Source organism: Gymnodraco acuticeps, unplaced genomic scaffold (assembly GCF_902827175.1).
Source record: "Gymnodraco acuticeps unplaced genomic scaffold, fGymAcu1.1, whole genome shotgun sequence".
Classification (NCBI taxonomy): domain Eukaryota; kingdom Metazoa; phylum Chordata; class Actinopteri; order Perciformes; family Bathydraconidae; genus Gymnodraco; species Gymnodraco acuticeps.
Window position 1 is genome coordinate 85,592 of NW_022989863.1, and position 23,502 is coordinate 109,093.

The following is a 23,502-nucleotide window of genomic DNA, read 5'->3' on the forward strand; positions in this document are numbered from 1 at the left end:
GTATATGTACTTCTACTTGAGTAAAGGATGTGTGTACTTTTGCCATCTCTGCCTAAGAGTAGAGAGCTGTATATTTACAGAGAGGACGAAGGGGGAAGAGGTTCTCGCGGACTTGACCGCACAACACCGGACACCAGATTCAGATTCTTACAGGATATGTATCAACCAATCAATCAACCAATCAACCAATCAATCAATCAATCAATCAATCAATCAATCAATCAATCAATCAATCAATCAATGTTTATTTATATAGCCCAATATCATATTGGGGGCGGTGGTGGCGAAGTCGATTGGGACTTGGCTTGGTAACTGGAAGGTCACCAGTTCAAGTCCCGGCAAGACCAAGTGCTACCGCGGTGTCCCTGAGCAAGGCACCGTTCCCTACACTGCTCCCCGGGCGCCGTTCAAAATGGCAGCACACTGCTCCTAACACTAGGATGGGTCAAATGCAGAGAAACAATTTCCCCACGGGGATTAATAAAGTATATCAAATATCATATCACAAATGTTACATTTATCTCAGTGGACTTCACAGTTTGTACAGAATATCAGTATGACAATACGACACCCTCTGACCTCCTTAGACCCTCTGTCCTTAGACCCTCTGTCCTTAGACCCTCACATCGTACAAGGAAAAACTTCCAGAGAAAACCCACAGTTTAAAGGGAACATGGGAGAAACCTCAGGGAGAGCAACAGAGGAGGGATCCCTCTCCCAGATCCCGTGTGTAAGATCCTGGCCTTAATGTAATTCCTACTTCCTGTGATTTCCACTCGCTGAACTCTTCCATTATTCTTTTTGTTTTGGTTGCCTCTAGAGGAGTGTAGACAAGCATTACTGTAACCACACAGGACATGCTTGGTTGTAGACTGTGTGTTTACTATGCCTTGTATTTCTATTGATTGATGGCATGCATGAAACACAACAAGCGCAGACACACGCAAGCTTTAACAATAGGTTTGGTCTGGATGTGTTGCTGGTGACATCAGGTCTTTTTAAGGGAGCGTCTGCAATGCCTGATGAATTGTTTTCAGACAGGAAACCAACGGTTTATTCTACATGTCTTTCTCCAAACATGGGATTTATTTAAACCCTTTTCTCAATTTCTAGGGAGATTAACAACAGGGGAATAAACTAAATATATCACAATGAAACTTCCCCAGTTCATTACCTACATTAAGACAATCATTTTCACATAAATAACTTGAATACAATTTTGCGAAATTCTATGTAAATGAAGCATTATATAATGGAACATTGTGGTGATTTGGGGAGAAATCAAGACACAATTCGAACATATTAGTCAAATAAACGTTTTGTATTTTGCATGTTTTCCTACCAAAGCCTGAAAGAATACATGTTGTAGAAGCAGAATGCCTTTTTTAAATTATGTTTTTGCCTGTAGTGTATTGCCTTTCATCTCTCCTTTCGTCCTTTCCTTCCTTTCCAAAAATCCCACCTACTTAAACATCGTTTTATTTACCTTACTGATCATATTTTCTTAATATTAAACCACTTCCCTCCAAACAAAGTCAACGACTGACCTGAGTCTTTGTGTCAACGGTGTGTTTTCTTTGTGGGTGAAACATTTTTATAAGACCGTTGGGGTTCCTTTTGTCCCACGCACACAGTGGGCTTCCTCTCTCTTTTTCCTTTCGAAAATAATTTGGAGGTTGGAGAAAAACTAAACCCAACGTTTAAATGTCCCCCTCTCTCATTACAGCGCCTCCACCACCACAGGACGTGCTGACGCCCCTCATGTCTCCTCCTAAAGTCTATGGAGTGAAAGATAACTTGATTTGATAACAGAATACATATCGCGAGTTACAGTAAATGCATTTTAGTACGTGAGAAGAGTTTTAATCTCTTGTTGTAAAGTTCAGTCCGAAAGTGTTACTCATTACATTAGATCTGTAAAAAAAATATTCGTTGAACTAAGAGCATACATATTTTACGAGTTAATAGAGCGAAGGGGCCTAGCCATATAACTTAAAAAACAACCCTATTATATGAGCCTTTTTTCAATGAGAGAAGAGACAGCTGTCCTGCAGGTTTTAAGTCTGCTAGAGATGAAGAGGATCAACTTGTCGTCTGTTAAATCACATTTTACAAAGCCAGATGACGTGACCAGACAGAGAATATCACAAATTGTAAGTAGAACATTTTTTACAGAGAAAAGCAGTCACATGTTTCCAATGTTAAATCATTTCCACATGCTAAAACGCATCGTTAAAAACACCTCTCTGGCAGCAAACTGCTCACGTCCATTTTTATATTTATTTCACTTACTGATACAGACGAAATGTACAAAACAAACTGGGGAGTTAATGAATGCAGAGGTCAGTGTGGGCAGGGAGAGGGAAAGGAGAGAGGGAGAAGGAGAGGCTAAATTAACACACATGGTTCTAGTTAGTGGACTCCCATTAAGGACAATGTGGTCTGGAAGAAACTTTACATTTCACAGTCTAAGGGCATTTTAAGACACTTCTGCCCGCCACTGAAAAGTCACTTTCAGTCATTTCATATACGAATAAAACACACTGTGCAACTGAAAATATGCATACGAGAATACAACAATAGAACAATTGGAATGGTGAAAAAGGGACATTGATAGTGGTTTGTAATGTACAGTATACACAGGGAACAATACATTTAAACATTTGCGGTAATAGTTAGAAATCTGTATTTGTTGGTGTCCACTGGTTGGCAGCCATGTTGGAAATAGGCTTTTGTTCAACTGCTGATTGAGAGAACAACAACTCCACTTACTTGACATTATCAAAGACATAGACAGCTGTCTTTTCGTGATGGTATACTGACTTTTTTACTAAATCAATACATGTCAGCTGTTAGCTACCTGGTGCCATGCAGTTGTTCTGATGGCCCATAACAATTTTTAAATGTCCAATTTCCATTTGACCTACAGCCTGTTATTCCGGCCATTGCTCCGAAATATATCCAATCAACTAAGACAACAAGAAACAGCCAATCAGAGCCAGAGTAGGGCGGATCATGACGGCGCTATTGTGGGGACGGTTTTTGGTAACTTCGGAATAATGGGCCATCAAACAATCCCCAGCTACTTAAGCATAGTTTATATGACTTAAAATACCACATATAAGTTGATTTTTAAATGTTTTACTGAAGAGACAAAGCATTTTAGTTGGTGACTAACTACTCTAAATATTGGTTATCAGATAAGTAGCTGGTTTAGCTAAAGTTTGACGTAAAGGGTGGACTTCCGATGGCATGCAGCGAAAAGTGAGACTTATATCTGCGGAGGGCTTCATGTGCATGGATTATTCCACATGAGATAGTGGAGGCCTTGGGGGAAGGGAGGGTGCATTTATGTCTGGGTTTCAGGTTCCGTGTTAAAAAAGCTCTCCTTTGCTTTTCCATGCCTGAATCCAAAGGATCAGTCAATGGAAAAAGAAGCACTAAGCACTTTCACACTCAGATTCACGGAAAGTGAGGAAGAGAGGAGATCGTATGAAGGCAGGAGAGACTGCAGCTGATATGAATTATTATCTCAAACAACGAAATCAGCTTTAGATTTGAAGTAGACATTAATGTGAAATAGTCCAGACACAGTTTCTAAAGTGTGTCCCTGTTTATAGATCAGGTGCCGCATAGTTCGAAGCACATTGAATGTATAGTATGAGCCTTTTTAGGAGTAAGTCTACATGGATATCGAGCCTGGACGTGACTCCACCCTCGGATTTAGACGCTCTCGCTAACGGCTTGTTTAGTTGATGTTGGCACCAGATGAAAGAGCTCGCATGGTCTCGCGTACTTGACTCTGGGTGAGGTCGGTGGGCTAATAGCTATTTAAATATCAACTCTGCGGAGATGTGGTCGTTATGAACTGCGGGCTGACACACAGAAACACACCGATAATGCTGGGAACACGATAAAAGTAAATCACATTTTAGAAATAGACATTCTTAACAATATGGGATATCTTGAATCTACTTCTTTCATAAGAAGATGGTTTTCCCACAATTCAAATAAAAGGCGAGTGTAGCCAACTAAGAAATGTCAAGACAAGGGTGGTGTTGACAATCACATGCTCACATAATCAATCAGTATACTGCCCACTAAATCAACAAGTAAATATTTCATCTGTTCACATTTGAGTATCCTCCACGATGGACAAATCTGGTCTAAATCTGTGCACATTTTAAAATATTGAGTTCCTAATTTAAGCAACGCAGAATTCAAACATTGGTGCAAAAAATGTCCCTTTGAATCAGAAAAGCAAGTATTATCAAAGAACATATAAAATCCTATGTACACATTACGTCATCATTTTGACACATGACACATTTTGCCGTTCAAAAACCGTTTGAATACAAAATAATACAGACTATAAATAGACAATGCTTTTTACATTAGGCACAGTTAGTAGTGGTGTGTGTTTGTCTCATAGCTGCTGCTCCCCAAACAGAATCTGAGCGTAAACAGTGCCGCTACACGACGCCTTGGGTTCAGGAATTGGTTTCACGAGATCCAGCTCAGCGTAGGTCAGATTCTCCTCCACTATCTTCGGCTGGAGGTGGAGGAACATGCAACAGAGGAGAAATAATGATGGAGGAGAAGGGGCAGAGGGAAAGGAAGTGGTATTTGTGGTTAGATAATAAGCATGGATGTTGAACTCTAACATTCATCTTGAACAGAACATGAGTACAGACAGAACATCTTTTAAAACTGAAGTTAGCAAGCAGAGACTCCAAACAGTTAAAAGTTTCTCCTCTTGTTGGTTTCCCAAAGCTTTATAGGTTTGGTTTCGTAACATTTGAGCTGATTGGACCTAGAGGCCACCGAACAAGAGTCTTGGGTTTAGGTCAATCTTCTATTGCCGCAGTTTTTGCCATTGAAATGCCAAGCTGCCACTTTAGTCAAGTGACAATTTAAACCAAATTAAACCTTGGGTATGTGGCACATTTTATGACACTTTCTGGTACTTTTGATTACAGGCACATTATAGTTGCTCTCCATTCAATTTCACACAATAACAATGCCTTGCTTGGTACGTAATGTATCCGAAGTGATATAAGCCAATGCCTCCCATATACAGGTTAGGTTAAAGCATGCAGAAATAAGTACTTGGTAGAATCCTTTATCACTGGGCAGTTATGAACGTTGTATGGAAATGGCATGCAGAACTCACCAGGACTACTTTTCTTGGTTGTGGTTTTAACAGTTTGGGTTTCCGTGTTTTGTCTCCAATGGGAGCTGCAGGGACAAAACAAAATTCAGTGGTTTTGCAGGGGTCTGAAGATTTATTGTATATATTTATGTGTCGAACTACAACCAGACCTCCTATCATATTTATGTGTGAAACAAGAACCAGACCCCCATTCATAACCACACATTTGAGAGGCTTCCCTCTTTACAAAGTGTTTCAAACAGAGAGTTATTGGATCAAAAGGAACAGAAGTTGCAAATAACAGCACAAATAAACGTCTGCCCTTCAACAGTAGGGGATTTAGGAATTTGGAAACTCCACCACATCACGGCAATCATGAAGATGGTACTGAATTCGAAATAACTTTTTGACTTGGGTGGATACACATGATCTATTACATTCCCCATGGTGCTCCATAACTCAAGAGTTTATAAGTGGAAGGGGCGGATGTTGACCTCAAACGCCAGAATGTATTCGTGTTTAGAAAGCAAAACACCTCCATTTGGACTCATGCTTTTCTGCTGGTGTTCCTCATCAGAGGTGGGAAGTAGTGGAGTACAAATACTTCGTTACTGTACTTAAGTACATGTTTCTGGTATCAGTACTTTACTCCACTACTTATTTTTCTGAGGACTTTTTACTTTCTACTTCTTACATGTTGAACACAAATACCTGTACTTTCTACTTCTCACATGTTGAACACAAATACCTGTACTTTCTACTTCTCACATGTTGAACCCAAATACCTGTACTTTCTACTTCTTACAAGTTGAACACAAATACCTGTACTTTCTACTTCTCACATGTTGAACACAAATACCTGTACTTTCTACTTCTTACATGTTGAACCCAAATACCTGTACTTTCTACTTCTTATATGTTGAACACAAATACCTGTACTTTCTACTTCTTACATGTTGAACTCAAATACCTGTACTTTCTACTTCTCACATGTTGAACCCAAATACCTGTACTTTCTACTTCTTACAAGTTGAACACAAATACCTGTACTTTCTACTTCTCACATGTTGAACCCAAATACCTGTACTTTCTACTTCTCACATGTTGAACACAAATACCTGTACTTTCTACTTCTTACATGTTGAACCCAAATACCTGTACTTTCTACTTCTTATATGTTGAACACAAATACCTGTACTTTCTACTTCTTACATGTTGAACTCAAATACCTGTACTTTCTACTTCTTACATGTTGAACTCAAATACCTGTACTTTCTACTTCTTACATGTTGAACTCAAATACCTGTACTTTCTACTTCTTACATGTTGAACACAAATACCTGTACTTTCTACTTCTTACATGTTGAACTCAAATACCTGTACTTTCTACTTCTTACATGTTGAACACAAATACCTGTACTTTCTACTTCTTACATGTTGAACTCAAATACCTGTACTTTCTACTTCTTACATGTTGTACACAAATACCTGTACTTTCTACTTCTTACATGTTGAACACAAATACCTGTACTTTCTACTTCTTACATGTTGAACCCAAATACCTGTACTTTCTACTTCTTACATGTTGAACTCAAATACCTGTACTTTCTACTTCTTACATGTTGAACACAAATACCTGTACTTTCTACTTCTTACATGTTGAACTCAAATACCTGTACTTTCTACTTCTCACATGTTGAACTCAAATACCTGTACTTTCTACTTCTTACATGTTGAACTCAAATACCTGTACTTTCTACTTCTCACATTTTGAACTCAAATACTTGTACTTTCTACTTCTCTCATTTTCCAAACAGCTGGTTCCTTTAGTCTGAATGTGTGTTTGATGCGTGATCATTATTCTTTAGAGTCATTGCGTGCCTATTGATTTGAACACGATCCGTGTATCCATCATTTCCTGGTCTTCTCTAAAGAAGAGGGACCAATGGAAACGTTGTCATGTTGCCGTTGTTCAGCATGGAAACATTCATTAGCTAACAATGACATTATTGTTCTATTAATATAAAGGGAGGTCAGGTACTCTTTAAAGCAGCTGCTAGTTATGGGTACTTTTTACTGAAGTACATTTCAAAGCCTCTTTACTTTTACTTGAGTAAAGAAGTTTAGTCAGTACTTCTACTTTCACCAGAGTATTTTTAAACACGAGTATCTGTACTTCTACTTGAGGAAAGGATGTGTACTTCTCTGTTCCTCATTGATAGACTCTTATTCACCTTTTGCTGGTATCTCTGGAGGTATCTCCTCTTGGTAGTCTCTGCTCCTCTTCTTTCTGTACCTCCTCTCTTTCTTAGGCAGAGCAGGAGACATATTGAGCATGCTGGTGACGGTCTCTCCCGAGCTGTAGTGAGACCAGAATACAAGAGGTTAAGTGTCAATAAGAACATTTGAGCGTCTGTATACTTCTATGGCTATGTGTGAGGAGGCTTTGCCGCCCTAACAACTTACCTGTTCTGAGAGCTTTTGACCAAGAGGTAATTATCTGCAGATATAAAACACAACGCATGTCATTTACAAAATATAGACTGAACTAGCAAAATGCATGGAAAGAAACGAGAGAGGTGGCTAAAGGAATGAAGATACAGACAAAGAAAATGATATAGAAACAGGGCAAAAGGTGAAATGGAGACGTCAGGAAAAAAAGTCAAAAGTCAGTACTTATTATTCCGATGGCCCATTTTTCCCAAACTCCAAAAGTTTAAATTTGTTTCCCTATGGACGAGGCAAAAAGAGCATTTGTCCAATGGCCCGTAATCCAGAAAAACAAACATCCGATTGGTCCACACATCATTCTTTATAATAATTAACCTTTTCCTACTGTTTGTTGAAAGGAGAATGAGCACTTTTTGGAGCAATGGCCGTTTGTTTTTTTGTGGGCTATTGTACAAATGGGCTATTGATCCAATTATGGCGCATTTCCACTGCAGCGGGTAGCCCCGTTTAAGCGTCCTTAATCGTCCTCAAGCGGCCAGGCCAGTTTTTGGTGGCCTTTCCATATAGCGTAGCACCGGCTAGCGGGTACTTTTTCCCTCTTTTTCCGGCCCCATAAAATCGTGGTTCTATCAGGCCAGGGCTGAACTAGTGACGTCAACACTCTCGACACACAAGATCGTGCGCGAGATCATCCCTAGCATCGCATATATATCTAGAAGCAAGCTTGCAGCATTTTTATAAACAGCATTTTTATAAACGGAGGAGCTACAAAAATGGCAACGTCAAAGAAAAGCACACCGTGGTCGACCGAGGAGGTGACGACGTTCCTACATCTCATTGGGGATGATCAAATCCAGCGGGAGCTCGACGGAACAACAAATTCGATCGCCCCGCCTACACTGCGTTGCTACCCCAGGTCCTAAACTGTAATGGAAATGCGCCACGGCCTCGGACGGCCAGTGAGGCTCGCCTGAGCGAGGACGCTTAGGGACGTTTAAATGGGGCTACCCCGCTGCAGTGGAAATATGCCATTAGATACTTTTCGAGTTATTGGGCCATGGGAACAATAGTCGGTCCTGGAGTAAACTTGATGTTACTGCTAACCTTTTAACCTCTGCTTCCTCTGTATGTACTGACATGTTACTGTCACCGTGAACATGCACATACACAGCAAACCAACTGAGCAGATCAGCACTGCACACAGGTACACATCTGAAACACAAAAACATGTACACACACATCAGCCTGATATCACTTTACGAAAGGTCTGAAGGAAAATCACAAGGACATGTTTTGCTGAGCTATTTCAAGACACTCTACTTTGTCCTTTGGGTTGGAATATGTCTGCATGCCAAGGACGATACAGTGCATGTCCACCACAAACATCCACACACACACACAAAATGATGACTTACCTTCAAACAAGCTCCACAGGCTTTCTTTGGCTTTGGTGGCCGGTAGGACATGCACTACATGGAGAAACAGAAGACAAGTATGTGAGGTCCATAGTCATCACTGTGGCCTCCCTGTCGCCTGACTGGCTGGAGTTTAAATACAGCTAATTGTAGCCCCTGCGTCTCTGAATCCCTGTCCAGAGGGCTCAACTTCATTTGGAGGATGAAATAATGCAGTTGGTTTGGAGTTATGCATCACAGTAAACCTTCTCCTCACATCCACCGATGCATGGCGGACTCACTTTTTCTTCTTCCCTCCTCATGACTAACGAGGCAACCTGTGAAACAATTTTGACGATGTACCATCTTAGAGTTTATTCTTTCGTGACATCAACAACATGCACATTAAACGTTTGCCAAGAACATTGAGATCCCAGTCCATTTGATTTACTATCATTCAGATTGTTGAATTCGGAAACTGAGGTTCCCACTTAACCCTGAATGGCAGTAAGTCATCTAATTAGCTAATTATTATCTGCAAGAATAAAACGACAAAACACAGTAAATTGGTGACAAATAAGTTTAACTAAAACAAATGGCCCAGGACTCAAACCGTGGATGTTTCCATGACTTAAAAAACATTGTTTTTCATACACAACATTTGACCCGTTTCTGCTTCCATAACATCTCCTTTCATACAAGTGGAAAAAACCTCAAAAATACACGTTACGATTTTTATTTCAGAAACTCTATCCTTTGCTTCTGTACAATTAAATAAAGTAAATGAAAAGTAATGCTAGGTAATCACATTTGAACACATTTCTTAAAACTTGAAATCCCCCAAAAATGTAGTGAGATTTTGAGTGATCAAATGGTTTAATTCATGGTGGTTTTTAGTATTTTAAATGGAGAGTCTTTTCAGTGTCACCATATCTTACATGTCTTCATGTAAATCTCAGCACGAAGCAGATCATCGTGCGACACCACAAAAACCCAATTTTATCACCGGTGGGGAATCAAAGGCATGTGAACGCAGCCTTAATCTGTGTAATGAGAATCCCAGTTATGTGCTTCTCGTGTCCAAAGTGTCTGAGACAATGTGTTTCCCTGCTCTTCACACACACGCACGCACGCACACACACATCACTTCAGGGGACATTAAATGTAATGTAATGACTTACATGCATTTCCTGGAGACTTATCCTAACCTTAACCATAACCAACACATGCCTAACCCTTACCCTTAACCTAACTCTTACCCTTAACCTAACCCTTACCCTAATCCTAAACCTAACCAAGTCTTCCCCTCATGGGGACCTCCAATTTGTCCCCATAAGGGAAGCCAGTCCCCACACGTGACTATGTAAACAGATTTAGGTCCCCACAAGTATAGTAATGCCAGACACACACACACACACACACACACACACACACACACACACACACACACACACACACACACACACACACACACACACACACACACACACACACACACACACACACACACACACACACACACACACACACACACCACACACACACACACACACACACACACACACACACACACACACACACACACACACACACACACACACACACACACACACACACACACACACACACACACACACACACACACGTGACCACAGTAGTCTTAACACGGCTGTTCTCTCGCTGTGCTGGTGGCAGGAAGCTTGTGAAGTGACACCCAGCAGGGCATCTTGAAATACCCCAAACCACCAGAAGCTGACGACTGGATTTTCCCACAGGAAGACTGTCTGTGCTGACTGGAGGAGCTTCTGCTGATTGCAAAGCGTATCTACAAAGTAGCAGCGATTAAGTGGATCCTCCCTGGACAGTTCTTGTGTACAAAACTAAAGCATAAACTCTAAAAACGAATGTACAAATCTACACGAAGTAAACAGAATCTTCACATCAGTTCCTTTGGAGATTGATTTCCTGTTGCAGTATATAAGCAAATGTGCTGTTTAACAAATAAGACATTTAAAGTAGTCAAAACTATTTCAGAATAATGGCTGTGGAGGTAAATTTGATGTATCGTTCACAACAGAATTGGCCAAAGTGATTTTTTAGCGAATAAAAGGTGATTTTAACCTCAACTCAAGCTTCAGATTTGCAGAAGTAACTAGATAAGAGGTATATATATATATATATATATTTAATCCGTCTACTCATCGCTCCAGGATGTTACCTTCCTAACTTTATGAAATAAAGACAAAATCCATATTTACATCCAGTTTTACATTGTTTTCCACCGTTTGACGTTAGATTGGCGCTCTTAATTACGTCATTTATTTCGCTATCTACTTATGCAACGGTATAAACATTTTCCCACTGGAGAAAAGGTCCAAACTACTGCCTATCTTAATCAACAAACTCCTAGTAAATGCATTATACTAGTAGATAGATACAACATGCATTCATTAACTTTTTTAATGCAGATTTTCTAGAGATTTGGATGGAAACTCGGAGCGTGAATGTTGCAAATATACATTAGTTCATCGGAGTATCTGTGGTAACTCAACATGTATATTTTCTAGTTTCTTGTTTATTTCTTGCCACTTGTTAGGCGCTTTTATCCAAAGCGACTTACATACTCAATACGAGCAATTTGGGGTGAAGTGTCTCAGGGACACAACGACATGCTGACCATACTTGCCAACCTTGAGACCTCAGAAATCGGGAGCATTTCGAAACCTCCGCGGGGGGGGAGGGGGGGGGGGGGGGGGGGGGGGGGTGTTAGTGGATCGCCGGAGCTGTATTAGATTAACATTAACATGCTTATTGTAGTTGTAAGTGCACCATCCTTGATGGAGCATATGGGCTGGACCTGTATTTAAGGAGTGAGCAGAGGGTCGAGTTGTCGATTCTTGTTCTGTGACTATCTGCCTCACCCTCTCTCTTTCAGTTGCGCACGCTACTAAAGAGACGCACTACCATGGAAACCAAACAATGGTGTAGCTGTATTAAAGTCCGAGTGGAAACAGTCCTGAGTAAATCTGATTTTGTCAGAAATCGGGAGAAATATAACCCCGGGAGGAAACCGGGAGAGGGCAATACAATTGGGAGTCTCCCACGAAAATCGGGAGGGTTGGCAAGTATGATGCTGACTGCAGTGGGGTTTGAACCTGTGACCCCCTGACCCCAACACCAACGCACAACCCACTGCAACACAAAACCTGTTATCTTAAAACCCTCTCTCCGTGCACAGTTAGGTTAGAGTCAGACTTTCTCCTACTTGTTTGAAATGACAGATGATTTGATGATAAAGGGGCAGGTCACATAAGATTTTATTCTTCTCCCTGCTCCTTTTCGCTAAATGGTAGAGTCATGTTTTGTGGCAATTATTGTACATTTGGTTTTGCGTACCATGAGCGGGACAAATAAAAATGAAATGAAATGTAATTTAAAAACCCCGCCCTCCCTCCACAGTCAATTATTCACAGCGTAACTCGCGATAACATCCGTGACGACAGATTCTGCTCTGCTCTGTCAGTGAGGCAGCTGCACATCTTGGAATAATCAGAAATGGGATGAATCTGGTGTTCTGTGTGTCTCATCTAGAGAATGGCGTCTTTTTAAAAGCTACTGCATCGAACTACAGTGGAAACATTCACACACACATCTTTTTGTTCATCAGATCCACAGAGACTGACTTTCAGATTTGTGGATTTCTTTTTTGTGCCCCAACAAACCCAACACTGTAAACATGAACACACAGAAATGTTCTGGAGTGTATAATGATCCTCTGTGTCTATCTCGCCTCTAATTTACTGTATTATAAATGACGGGATGTTGTGTGTCTTTACAAAGCTTTCAATGGTTCACCCTTTAACTTCCTGTCGCTTCTTTTCTTCGAAGAATTTGATTATATTAGTACATTTTGTTCCCCATAATGGCGATGTACATAGGCCTAGTTGGTTGGCTTTAAAAACAAAACTCTACAGAGATGTTTGTGACCCCAAAACGGCAATATTTTTAGTAATTTTCTTGAAAGGATGCTAATAAAATACTTTATAAGTAGCATATATAATATACAAATACTCAATATGTCACTCTAATGGCAATTTACATACGTCTAATAACGTTGGCTTTTAAACAATTATATATTTGTGACCCCAAAACAGCAATATTTCAGATTCCTTTTTAAGTACTATTCATTATGCTACAATGTTGAATATTGTAATATTACTTGAACTAAATAAACAGATGTTAAAGTGCATTCAGTTCTGCTTTTTTCTGCTGCTCTCAGTATAGCTCTAAAATATAACAAAATCCTCGTTCAATACAAAAAATGAAAGGAAATTACTTCCAACATTTACTCAATATGTCACTATAATGGCAATCTACATAGGCCTATTTTTGTTGGCTTTTAAAGGTCCCATGTCATGCTTTTCTGGTTCTTACCCGTCCCCTTGTTGTTATGAAGGTTGTTCTGCATGTAAACGGTCTGCAGAGTCTCAAACCCTCAAAGTACACCCTGTAGCGAGTAAAACTCTAACACAGAGAAGACCTGTCTGTGCTGCCCCAGAACGCCTCGTTGGGGATTTCTCTTTTTCCATTCTTTGCTTCTTGGGCATAGGGACGTTACGTCCGCGGAGCCGTTACGTTTGGACCAATCCGCTGACTCTCACACACACACACACACACTGGGCGGGACGTTGCGAGGCTCGCTGCTGCGAGGAGCGGGACACTGTGAGCTGGCTCACTGGTGTGGGGTCGGCGAGACACCGCGGAACTCAGCCTGAGCACACACACAAACTCCCAGCCAGGCTGCGTGTGTGTGTGTGTTTCGGGCTGGTTTCGCTGTGTCTCGCAGACGGCCACTGGGCTCACAGGAAGGGGGGGGGGCAGGAGCTCCAACAAGCCGTTTAGGACAGAGAGTGAATACACAGACTTTACAGAGATGCTGTCTGAGAAATGTGTGTTTGGATCATTGAACAATATAAATCTATTCTAGTAGACCTCAACAATGGAATTATGATCCGTAGAAATGGCCATGACATGGGACCTTGAAAGAAAACCTCCGAGATGTTTGTGACCCCAGAACGGCGATATTTCAGATTTCTTCTTGTAAAGCTGCCAAAACAACACTATACTTAAACCCACGCCACATCCGTAATTCGTGCACCTCTTCCTGCTCTCTCCAGGCACTCTTGTTAACTTGCAGTCGCCCACATGTGCTAAAGAAATACCCAGCGATCCAGTTTGTTTATGCCAGGAGGAGGCTGAGTCCACTCTGCCCTCACTTTCCCTGCCGAACCCTGTGACCCCTCAGCATGTGTTTGTTATAGCAGCAGTCGGTAGAGTAATGGGAGTTCTGTGCGATTGTGGAAACACCTGGTCACCTAATGTTATCCGATCACAGGAATTCCACTTCTTAGACGTCACAAAGACACACATTTGTGCACAGAAAGTCCCAGTGATCTGCTGCTTCTCATGTGAAGTGGGGTCCAGGAGCAACGGTCGCACAGGGGTTTTAACTGAAGCTGATGTTTATCATGGCTGTCAAGCGGTGGTGTTGATACTGGGAGGGAAAACCACCGCCTGCTGCTCTGCTGGATAGAAATAGTGCCGTTTTCCAGTGTTGTTGGAGCCATTACAATTACTCAATCTAGATCCTGGAGATTGTTTTGTATAGGGAACTCATAGGGTGACAAAAATGAACATTTTAGCTTTGAGTTTCCCCTGATTTAAATGGATTTAAATTGACATGGGTAGGGTAACTGTTACGTGCCGTAGTGTTTGTGTGGTCGTGTGGGTGTTTCTCTCTCTCTCCCTCTGACTCCCCAGGTGCAGCCTTGATTGTCCCCAGGTGCAGCCTCTCCCCAGGTGCTCCCTATCCTCAATCAGGGCCTCCATATAGGACAGGGGGAAGGTTGCTGCTTTCTCTCTCCTTCTCATCTGGCTGCATGTGTGCAGCATGTCTCTCTGTGAGACCCAGCATAGTTGTGTGTTGTTTACTGTAAGTTTGTTTTGTAATTGGGCTGGTGAGCCGCCTTACTTCTTAACTAATTAAAACCTCACTTAAACTCCTTCAGCATTCAGTTTCCTCTCCTTTTTCTCTCGTCCGGCTATCTTGTGTGTCGCTACTTCCTTTGGTACCCCTAGCTCTACAAGGGAACGTAACAGTAACCAAAAAGCTTGCATGACAAACTGGGAGTGTAAAGTCTGAGAGATGGTCTATTAAGAGATGCTAATCAGTAGCATTAGGGGACATTTAGGACTAACTAAGAACTCACTCATATCTCAGGCTGTTTTCCTTCGATTTTGACTATTCATTTTATACATGAGTCTAGCTTGGAGATAATTTAGTTTCTCCTGAATTTATTATGCTATACTTTAATTTAGACTCAAATGGACGAGTTGACAATGACCTGAACGACAAATTGGGGATAAAAAGCTATCTAACAAAGGTTGCATATTTTTACAAGCGGTCTGTACAGCATTTCATTTGAGCTAAACTCAGACTCCAGATATCAGAATATACACTTTTGGAAGTGCAATATATAATGAGTGAAGTGCACCTATGAACAGATTTGTACCTGATATGACATCCCTTACTTACCAAAAAAGTTGTACTTTCACAAAAAGCTTCTTATTTACTTCTTATCAGTCACAAAAAATTGGCTTTTGAAACTTGTACTACCGGAAAACCGACGATGAAAAGTCAAATTTGGATAAAATAAATATAGTCCTAGCTTTAATTGACCACAATTACTTAAGGTATTTACAGACGTGACGTACAGATGTTGTCTGTCTGTAACAAAAGCATAGGTGTGCATAGAAATAAAGCATTTGGTCAAATTTGAAAGCACCAAACGTTGCTTATAAAGGAAATCCATTTATAACCAATAGGAAATCCAAATTACAAGACCTGTGTTTGGAGTAAACAAGGGAGGTATTTTGGGATTCCTTTATTTTCCTCTGTACATGTATTGCCATTCATGTCATAATTGCAGTATTCATTCAGAAATGTCACAGTAGCCTTATTTATTAATATCTCAGAAACCACAATGGACCGGCGCTTCCTCGGATGAAAATAGCTCTCCACGTCCTCGACCTCAGAAGAGCCAGACAGCGTCCACTCTACTGTCACTGCAGACAAACACTCCAGCTTCACCTTCCTTCAGCACAACTATCTCTTGTTCCAGTTCTGCTGAGTCTCTCCACACTCGGTCTGCTCTACTTCTGGGAGGGAAACTCTTTGTCAGAGCCAATGTCAACACTCTGGGCCCAGACTTGGCTCTGGACACCCCGAAAAGTCACAAAACCGGTAGGAACACTTCCATGGAAAAAGTGGTGAGCAACGTCTAGTGTTGTTGAACTCTCAGTTATAAAGCATTGAACTTAAAAACAAAGGAATTGTCTCAAATTTGTTGCAAGCATCAATTTCAAAGAAAATCCTCTCAACCAGTTTTCTGCTGATATTTGACGCAACACTGACAAAAAAAAAAAAAAGCTTTAACAGAAAGTGACACATTTCCAATCTGTTAGGAGTAAATAAAAGTAATATTGATTAAGATTAGCATCACTATTTACAAAAACCCGATCGTCCTCTAAAAACGGACAACATCCCAGTTCTATCAACTCAGGCATGCAATAACGTTGTTCAATATCGCAATATTGCTTTGAAAAATCTAAAGATATTAAAGTGTATTCAGTACTGCCTTTTTGCTACTCGAAGTGTAGCCTACTGCTGAAATACAACAAATTGCCTGTTCAATAAAAAAATGAAAGGAAATTACTTCCAACGATATTTGATTGAACACATTAAGGACACACAAAAAAGACCACATTTGAAACTGCCTTTTTTTTTTTAACTGATGCTCTCTTTCAACTAAATCTTAACGGTTTATTCCACAAGTTGATGACAGTAAAACATCATATTGTGCAGCATTACGTGTCTAGTTTGAACCCATTCACAAGCTAAAAAACTGTTGTATAGAAACACTAGAAAGTTAGTATGAGATAACGTTCTTCCCTCTTATGAACTAGCGACGTTAGCTCATTTGGCTAGCTAGGTAGCTACAGCTAACATGATCTGCTAGCCACAATTTAGATTTAAGCCAAGTGATACTTGCTGGCTATAAATGCGAAGACTAGCTGCTCTTGTGTACTAAGCTCTTACTGTAATTGATGTTTGACAGATTGCGTGGTAAATGTGCCCTAATTATAACTGCAAATCAAATATTCTTTTGCGAGGACGTAGAGGAAAAACTCAGAAAGCTTTTAAAGTATGTCTCTGGCTTTTATAAAAGTAAAGAGATTTCTCTGCGGTATCTGGTAGCCGTGGATTTGTCATTCGTTCCGTTGTGTGAGCGTCTCCTGTGTCAGCGGCGGCATTGAAACCTCACACTCCTCTGCTCTGTCTCCAAGATCAAGTACTCCAACTCAAAGCCACAACTTATTGAGATGGAGGATCCTTTTAACCCCAGCTCCTAACCAATGACATGTCCCGTCCCAAATCAAAAGCAGGACAGGGCTCAGCGAACCCTCTTCACTGCCTCTTCAGCTCTTCAGACAGATGGATTAGATCATGCAGATGTGGTAAGAGAAACTACTGAAGATGCAGAACTGCTCCCCAAGGACACACTGTTTTCAGTCTAGAGTTATCACAATTTTGGATTATTTGGGGGTCTTCTTTAGGTCTGCAAGTCTGTGAACATCGCCTCATTTTAAACTGATATTGGCAGAGTTGGCACAAACAGATGTCATGCCCCTTTTCTTTCCAGTTATATTCTTGTGGTCGAAATCACCGATTATTCAACTAAAGCCTCCAACAGTTTCATGAGCTCAAACCTGGCATTGGTGCAAAAACTTCTTTGCGGTTTTTACTATTATCAAAACAGCATCTGTAATTGCTTCTGTTGTGGTTTCAGAAATAGCTGTTAAGCCACCGCCCTGCACCATCAAACGCAGTGATGTCATTCTGAGAGAAACTAGGCATCAGCTACTGGTTTCTTCTTCCAACGAGGGATTAAGAGCAGAGGTTCCCCATCGGATTTTGGCTTAAGACCCCAATTTCTGATCTCACTCCACTTTCTTTGCATACTTGAAATGAAAGAAAACCCTACGAGAAACTCAACAGTGGGTTCCACCTCCAGGGTTGAGAAACTATGTCCTAATAGTAAAATAAACCTTCACCAATTCTGGAATAGGGCAAAAGGAAAATAAGTAGTATCTGAAAAACTTTGAGATAAGGATTACATTGTATGTATTTTTGATAACGGATGGCTAGAAGTTGTGTTTAGTTGTAACTAATGATAAGTTCAGAGATATCTGTACTTCATGATTTTCTGTTGAATCATTTCTAATGAAATCCGAAGAAGCCGCTCAATTGTACATACCAATACGTCATCATTATATACATATTATATACAGTACAAAAAAAGTACGAGGTTCTATCCAAAACTTTTTCGGATGCAAAACCATAACAATTCAAGTCAAAGCGAGCAAACTATAAACTGTAGTTGAAGGTCACTTTTTAAAACATTTTTCATAAAATCCCTTTTGGTAAATGAAACCCTTAACCCTCCTGTTGTCTTCGGGTCGAACCTGACCGATTTACTACTTTCATCAATCAGAACTTTTTTGTTTTACATTCGATTGCATTCAGGCTTCATGATATCCTTCACAGGAGACATTTGAACATATACAATGGCTGATCACCACTTTCATTGAGTTTTGGATGATTTAGTCAACTTTGAAACACCATGGTGTTCCCGCCATAACGAAAAGGAATTAGTAACCATCCGGATCAGATAAAACACACACACACACACACACACACACACACACACACACACACACACACACACACACACACACACACACACACACACACACACACACACACACACACACACACACACACACACACACACACACACACACACACACACACACACACACACACACACACACACACACACATACCAATTTGACACATTTCCCGCTCTTATGTGCCCCTCCCCCCACATGGATCACACCTGGCACACGCAATACATGTTCAGTGTCTGTTCTTTGTATATTTACTGCAGTTCTTCATGTATACCAGTAGTCTGATACAATATGTACAGTTTGAAAGGGTGTTAAATGAAATGTGGTGATGATTAATGGTTTTTGTGTTAATGTCATAGCAGTTGAAACAGGACCGGTCAGATTTTTCGCGAACACCAAAGTAAGGGGGGGGGGGGAAACGAAGACAATAGGAGGGTTAAGAAACCCTATAAGAATGTTTTTTTTTACAAGTTAAGTCCAATGCTTCTTGCCTGTCAGACATTTTTTCCTTGACATCTTATCTGTTACTGTTACTCTACAAATGTGAAGAATGGTGATGCTCTAGAGCTCTTGCTTGGCAAATATTCCGGGTAAAAGTAAAAACCATAGGTTCAGCCTCACCTCTGAGCTCAGTAGCGGCGGTGCAGTTCGACGAGGCCTTCCAGCGGTCCTGGTGCTTTTTAAACTCCTGCACCCGGCACATGTAGAGCCCTCGATCCCCCTCGGACACGTTCAGGATCACCAGGTCAAAGATCTTCCCCTGCTTCACCACCGTCAGCTTCAGTTTGGGCCACGTGAAGCTCTTCGTGTAGTTCCCGTAGAAGCGTGCCTTCCTCATGTTGACACGGGCGATGAGGAGTTCGTCCTCCGGTCGGTCCGTGCCCGCGGGCAGGAACGTCCATTTCACCACTGGCAGAGCAGCGTTTCGTCTCCGCTGGGACACAACACAGGAGAGCGTGATGTTTTGACCCTCCTGGGCCACCGTGAAGGGGTAAGGGGTGATGGTGACGTTAATGGCCAAACACCAATCTGGAGAAGACGTACACAAGTTATTTAAAGGTCACCTATTATGCAAAAGTTTTGATGTCTCTTCTACATCAACATGTGTCCTCTCTTCTTCATGTCTCTTCTACATCAACATGTGTCCCCTCTTCTTCACGTCTCTTCTACATCAACATGTGTCCCCTCTTCTTCATGTCTCTTCTTCATCAACATGTGTCCCCTCTTCTTCATGTCTCTTCTACATCAACATGTGTCCCCTCTTCTTCATGTCTCTTCTACATCAACATGTGTCCCCTCTTCTTCATGTCTCTTCTTCATCAACATGTGTCCCCTCTTCTTCATGTCTCTTCTACATCAACATGTGTCCCCTCTTCTTCATGTCTCTTCTACATCAACATGTGTCCCCTCTTCTTCATGTCTCTTCTACATCAACATGTGTCCCCTCTTCTTCATGTCTCTTCTACATCAACATGTGTCCCCTCTTCTCCATGTCTCTTCTTCATCAACATGTGTCCCCTCTTCTTCATGTCTCTTCTACATCAACATGTGTCCCCTCTTCTTCATGTCTCTTCTACATCAACATGTGTCCCCTCTTCTTCATGTCTCTTCTTCATCAACATGTGTCCCCTCTTCTTCATGTCTCTTCTACATCAACATGTGTCCCCTCTTCTTCATGTCTCTTCTACATCAACATGTGTCCCCTCTTCTTCATGTCTCTTCTACATCAACATGTGTCCCCTCTTCTTCATGTCTCTTCTACATCAACATGTGTCCCCTCTTCTTCATGTCTCTTCTACATCAACATGTGTCCCCTCTTCTTCATGTCTCTTCTACATCAACATGTGTCCCCTCTTCTTCATGTCTCTTCTTCATCAACATGTGTCCCCTCTTCTTCATGTCTCTTCTACATCAACATGTGTCCCCTCTACTTCATGTCTCTTCTACATCAACATGTGTCCCCTCTTCTTCATGTCTCTTCTACATCAACATGTGTCCCCTCTTCTTCATGTCTCTTCTACATCAACATGTGTCCCCTCTACTTCATGTCTCTTCTACATCAACATGTGTGCCCTCTTCTTCATGTCTCTTCTACATCAACATGTGTCCCCTCTTCTTCATGTCTCTTCTACATCAACATGTGTCCCCTCTTCTTCATGTCTCTTCTACATCAACATGTGTCCCCTCTTCTTCATGTCTCTTCTACATCAACATGTGTCCCCTCTTCTTCATGTCTCTTCTTCACCAACATGTGTCCCCTCTTCTTCATGTCTCTTCTACATCAACATGTGTGCCCTCTTCTTCATGTCTCTTCTACATCAATACGTGTCCCCTCTTCTTCATGTCTCTTCTACATCAACATGTGTCCTCTCTTCTTCATGTCTCTTCTACATCAACATGTGTCCCCTCTTCTTCATGTCTCTTCTACATCAACATGTGTCCCCTCTTCTTCATGTCTCTTCTACATCAACATGTGTCCCCTCTTCCTCATGTCTCTTCTACATCAACATGTGTCCCCTCTTCTTCATGTCTCTTCTACATCAACATGTGTCCCCTCTTCCTCATGTCTCTTCTACATCAACATGTGTCCCCTCTTCTTCATGTCTCTTCTACATCAACATGTGTCCCCTCTTCTTCATGTCTCTTCTACATCAACATGTGTCCCCTCTTCTTCATGTCTCTTCTACATCAACATGTGTCCCCTCTTCTTCATGTCTCTTCTACATCAACATGTGTCCCCTCTTCTTCATGTTTCTTCTCCATCAACATGTGTCCCCTCTGTGGAAAGAGACTCTGAAAGTTTCAGGAACAAAGATTCTCTCTCTTTTTGATCCATTTCTATAAAAACCTGTCTGAAAATGAGCTGATCAGACTTTGGCCACTTTGTGATGTCATAACGATGTGTTGGCTTGTGTAACCATTAGCCAATCAGCAACCAAGGTAGTTCCTGTCTTTCCACTCCACAAATAGCTGGTTTCCTATAGTGTAGTGTTTCATTGTGGACAGGGATGGTTTCGAAAATGACCTGAAGAAAATACTCTGCTTTCAGTCATTTTCAAAGATAATAATTTAAGTAGACGTATGCTCGAACATGCCTAAAGACACCTAACACAGGTTTCAAAGATAATCGTGTAGTAAAAGCCTGATATTGTGACAGGCCTCACCTCAGTTTTTGTCCCGGTCAATAATGATCTGTTCATTCATGCTACGATTACACTTTTTATCCAACATGGAGGAAAAGTCCTCAAAGCTTCTGAGAGAAATACATCGTCCTGTCATGGGGTTAAGTTCAGGATTCCCAACATATTAATGCAACTGAAAAATTAGTTGATAGACATTTCAAGCTTGAGCTGAGTTTCAGACAAAGTACTGACCAATTAACAGTTCCCAAAATAGAAATAGTACTATGAGGATTTGCAAAGTGAAAGGTTGTTCTACGAATAAAAGTCATCTCTAATATCCATACAGTCTGTAATGGGGCCATTGTTGCTCAAAGTATTCTCCCGTCTCGCTGACAGCCGTATTGTTTTTGGCCGGTGGCGACAGACGTTGGATGCATTTTGAGGAACAAACTTTACTGCTGCAATATATCACACATCTGTTCTTCCAACGTTTCACAATGCACACTTCACACATAGACATTTCACTGTGACACACATTTTACTGTTTTACAGCTCAGTATGTAATTAAAACATTTGTTACAGTTGTGTCTTTCATTAAGAGCGACAGAACAAAACAATGAAAGGATAATTGAGTGGCAGAAAAGTGTTGTTTGTTGACTTTGAACTCTTAAACTGCTCAATTAAATAATCTCTTTTGACAGAAGCTCACTCAAATGGCCATAAATGAATATAGAAGTGCTCAGATTTACTTTGAAAACCACCAATTTTCACTTTGGAATTGACTCATATTTTCAAACACATCAACTTTACAAAAAATAAACTTGCCAACACCCAAATTGCTCCTGTGGGGATTGCCCACAGGACTGAATGTAGCGTCTAACAAGTGACAAGTAATGTAATGTCAGTTGAAAGACAATCCTATGTTATAAAACGACTTGTCTCCTCACCCCAACATTTTCATGTTTTCTACAAAGTTTCTCAGAAGAACATTGGAAAACATTTTGTCTCACCACCACTTCCACTTCGGTACAAACAGAATAAATGTTTCCTACCTCCAAGCAGGGCTCGAGTGAGGAGAGCGAAGACCACAGAGGAGATCTTCATTTTCCACGGCTGCAGCCTCCATACACTCCCAGTTAAATGCCTCTGAAGAAAAGAAGCCCCAGGTTTCCTCCTCCTCCTCCTCCTCCTCTTCCTCCTCCTCTTCTTCTTCTACTCTTTTTTTCTTCCCCCAGCTGAGGAGTGTAATATGAAACATTGGGCGCTCTGTTTCTACTCAGAACCTCCCTCTGCCCCTCCCCCCACTCATGTCACACACAACACATTTGGGTATGCACGCACACGCACGCACACACACACACACACACACACACACACACACACACACACACACACACACACACACACACACACACACACACACACACACACACACACACACACACACACACACACACACACACACACACACACACACACACACACACACACACACACACACACACACACACACACACACACATCTGCTTTTGGCGAGTGAGTGGGAAATGTAATTTCCTGTGCAGGATGGGGG

At 41.2% G+C, this 23,502-nt stretch overlaps 1 protein-coding gene across 1 annotated transcript; it reads right to left on the reverse strand.

The window, feature by feature from the left end:
• Positions 1-2,261: 2,261 nt before the first annotated feature.
• On the reverse strand, positions 2,262-23,033 carry vstm4b (V-set and transmembrane domain containing 4b). The gene is made up of 8 exons (XM_034195697.1): positions 22,982-23,033; positions 19,429-19,836; positions 9,019-9,072; positions 8,708-8,815; positions 7,619-7,652; positions 7,387-7,511; positions 5,174-5,238; positions 2,262-4,552 (listed from the first exon to the last, which is right to left on the reverse strand). The coding sequence occupies exons 1-8, from the start codon at positions 23,031-23,033 to the stop codon at positions 4,427-4,429; spliced, it is 972 nt and encodes a 323-aa protein (XP_034051588.1). The 3' UTR covers positions 2,262-4,426.
• Between the last annotated feature and the right edge of the window lie 469 nt (positions 23,034-23,502).

Excerpts from the sequence above, each read along its gene's own strand:
- vstm4b (XM_034195697.1), bottom strand. The coding sequence starts at position 23,033 with ATGAAGATCTCCTCTGTGGTCTTCGCTCTCCTCACTCGAGCCCTGCTT. Across the intron at positions 9,073-19,428 it reads CGCCGCTACTGAGCTCAGAG|TGCATGTCCTACCGGCCACC; the intron begins GTGAGGCTGAAC and ends TTCTCCATGTAG. Across the intron at positions 5,239-7,386 it reads TCCAGAGATACCAGCAAAAG|CTCCCATTGGAGACAAAACA; the intron begins GTGAATAAGAGT and ends TTGTCCCTGCAG.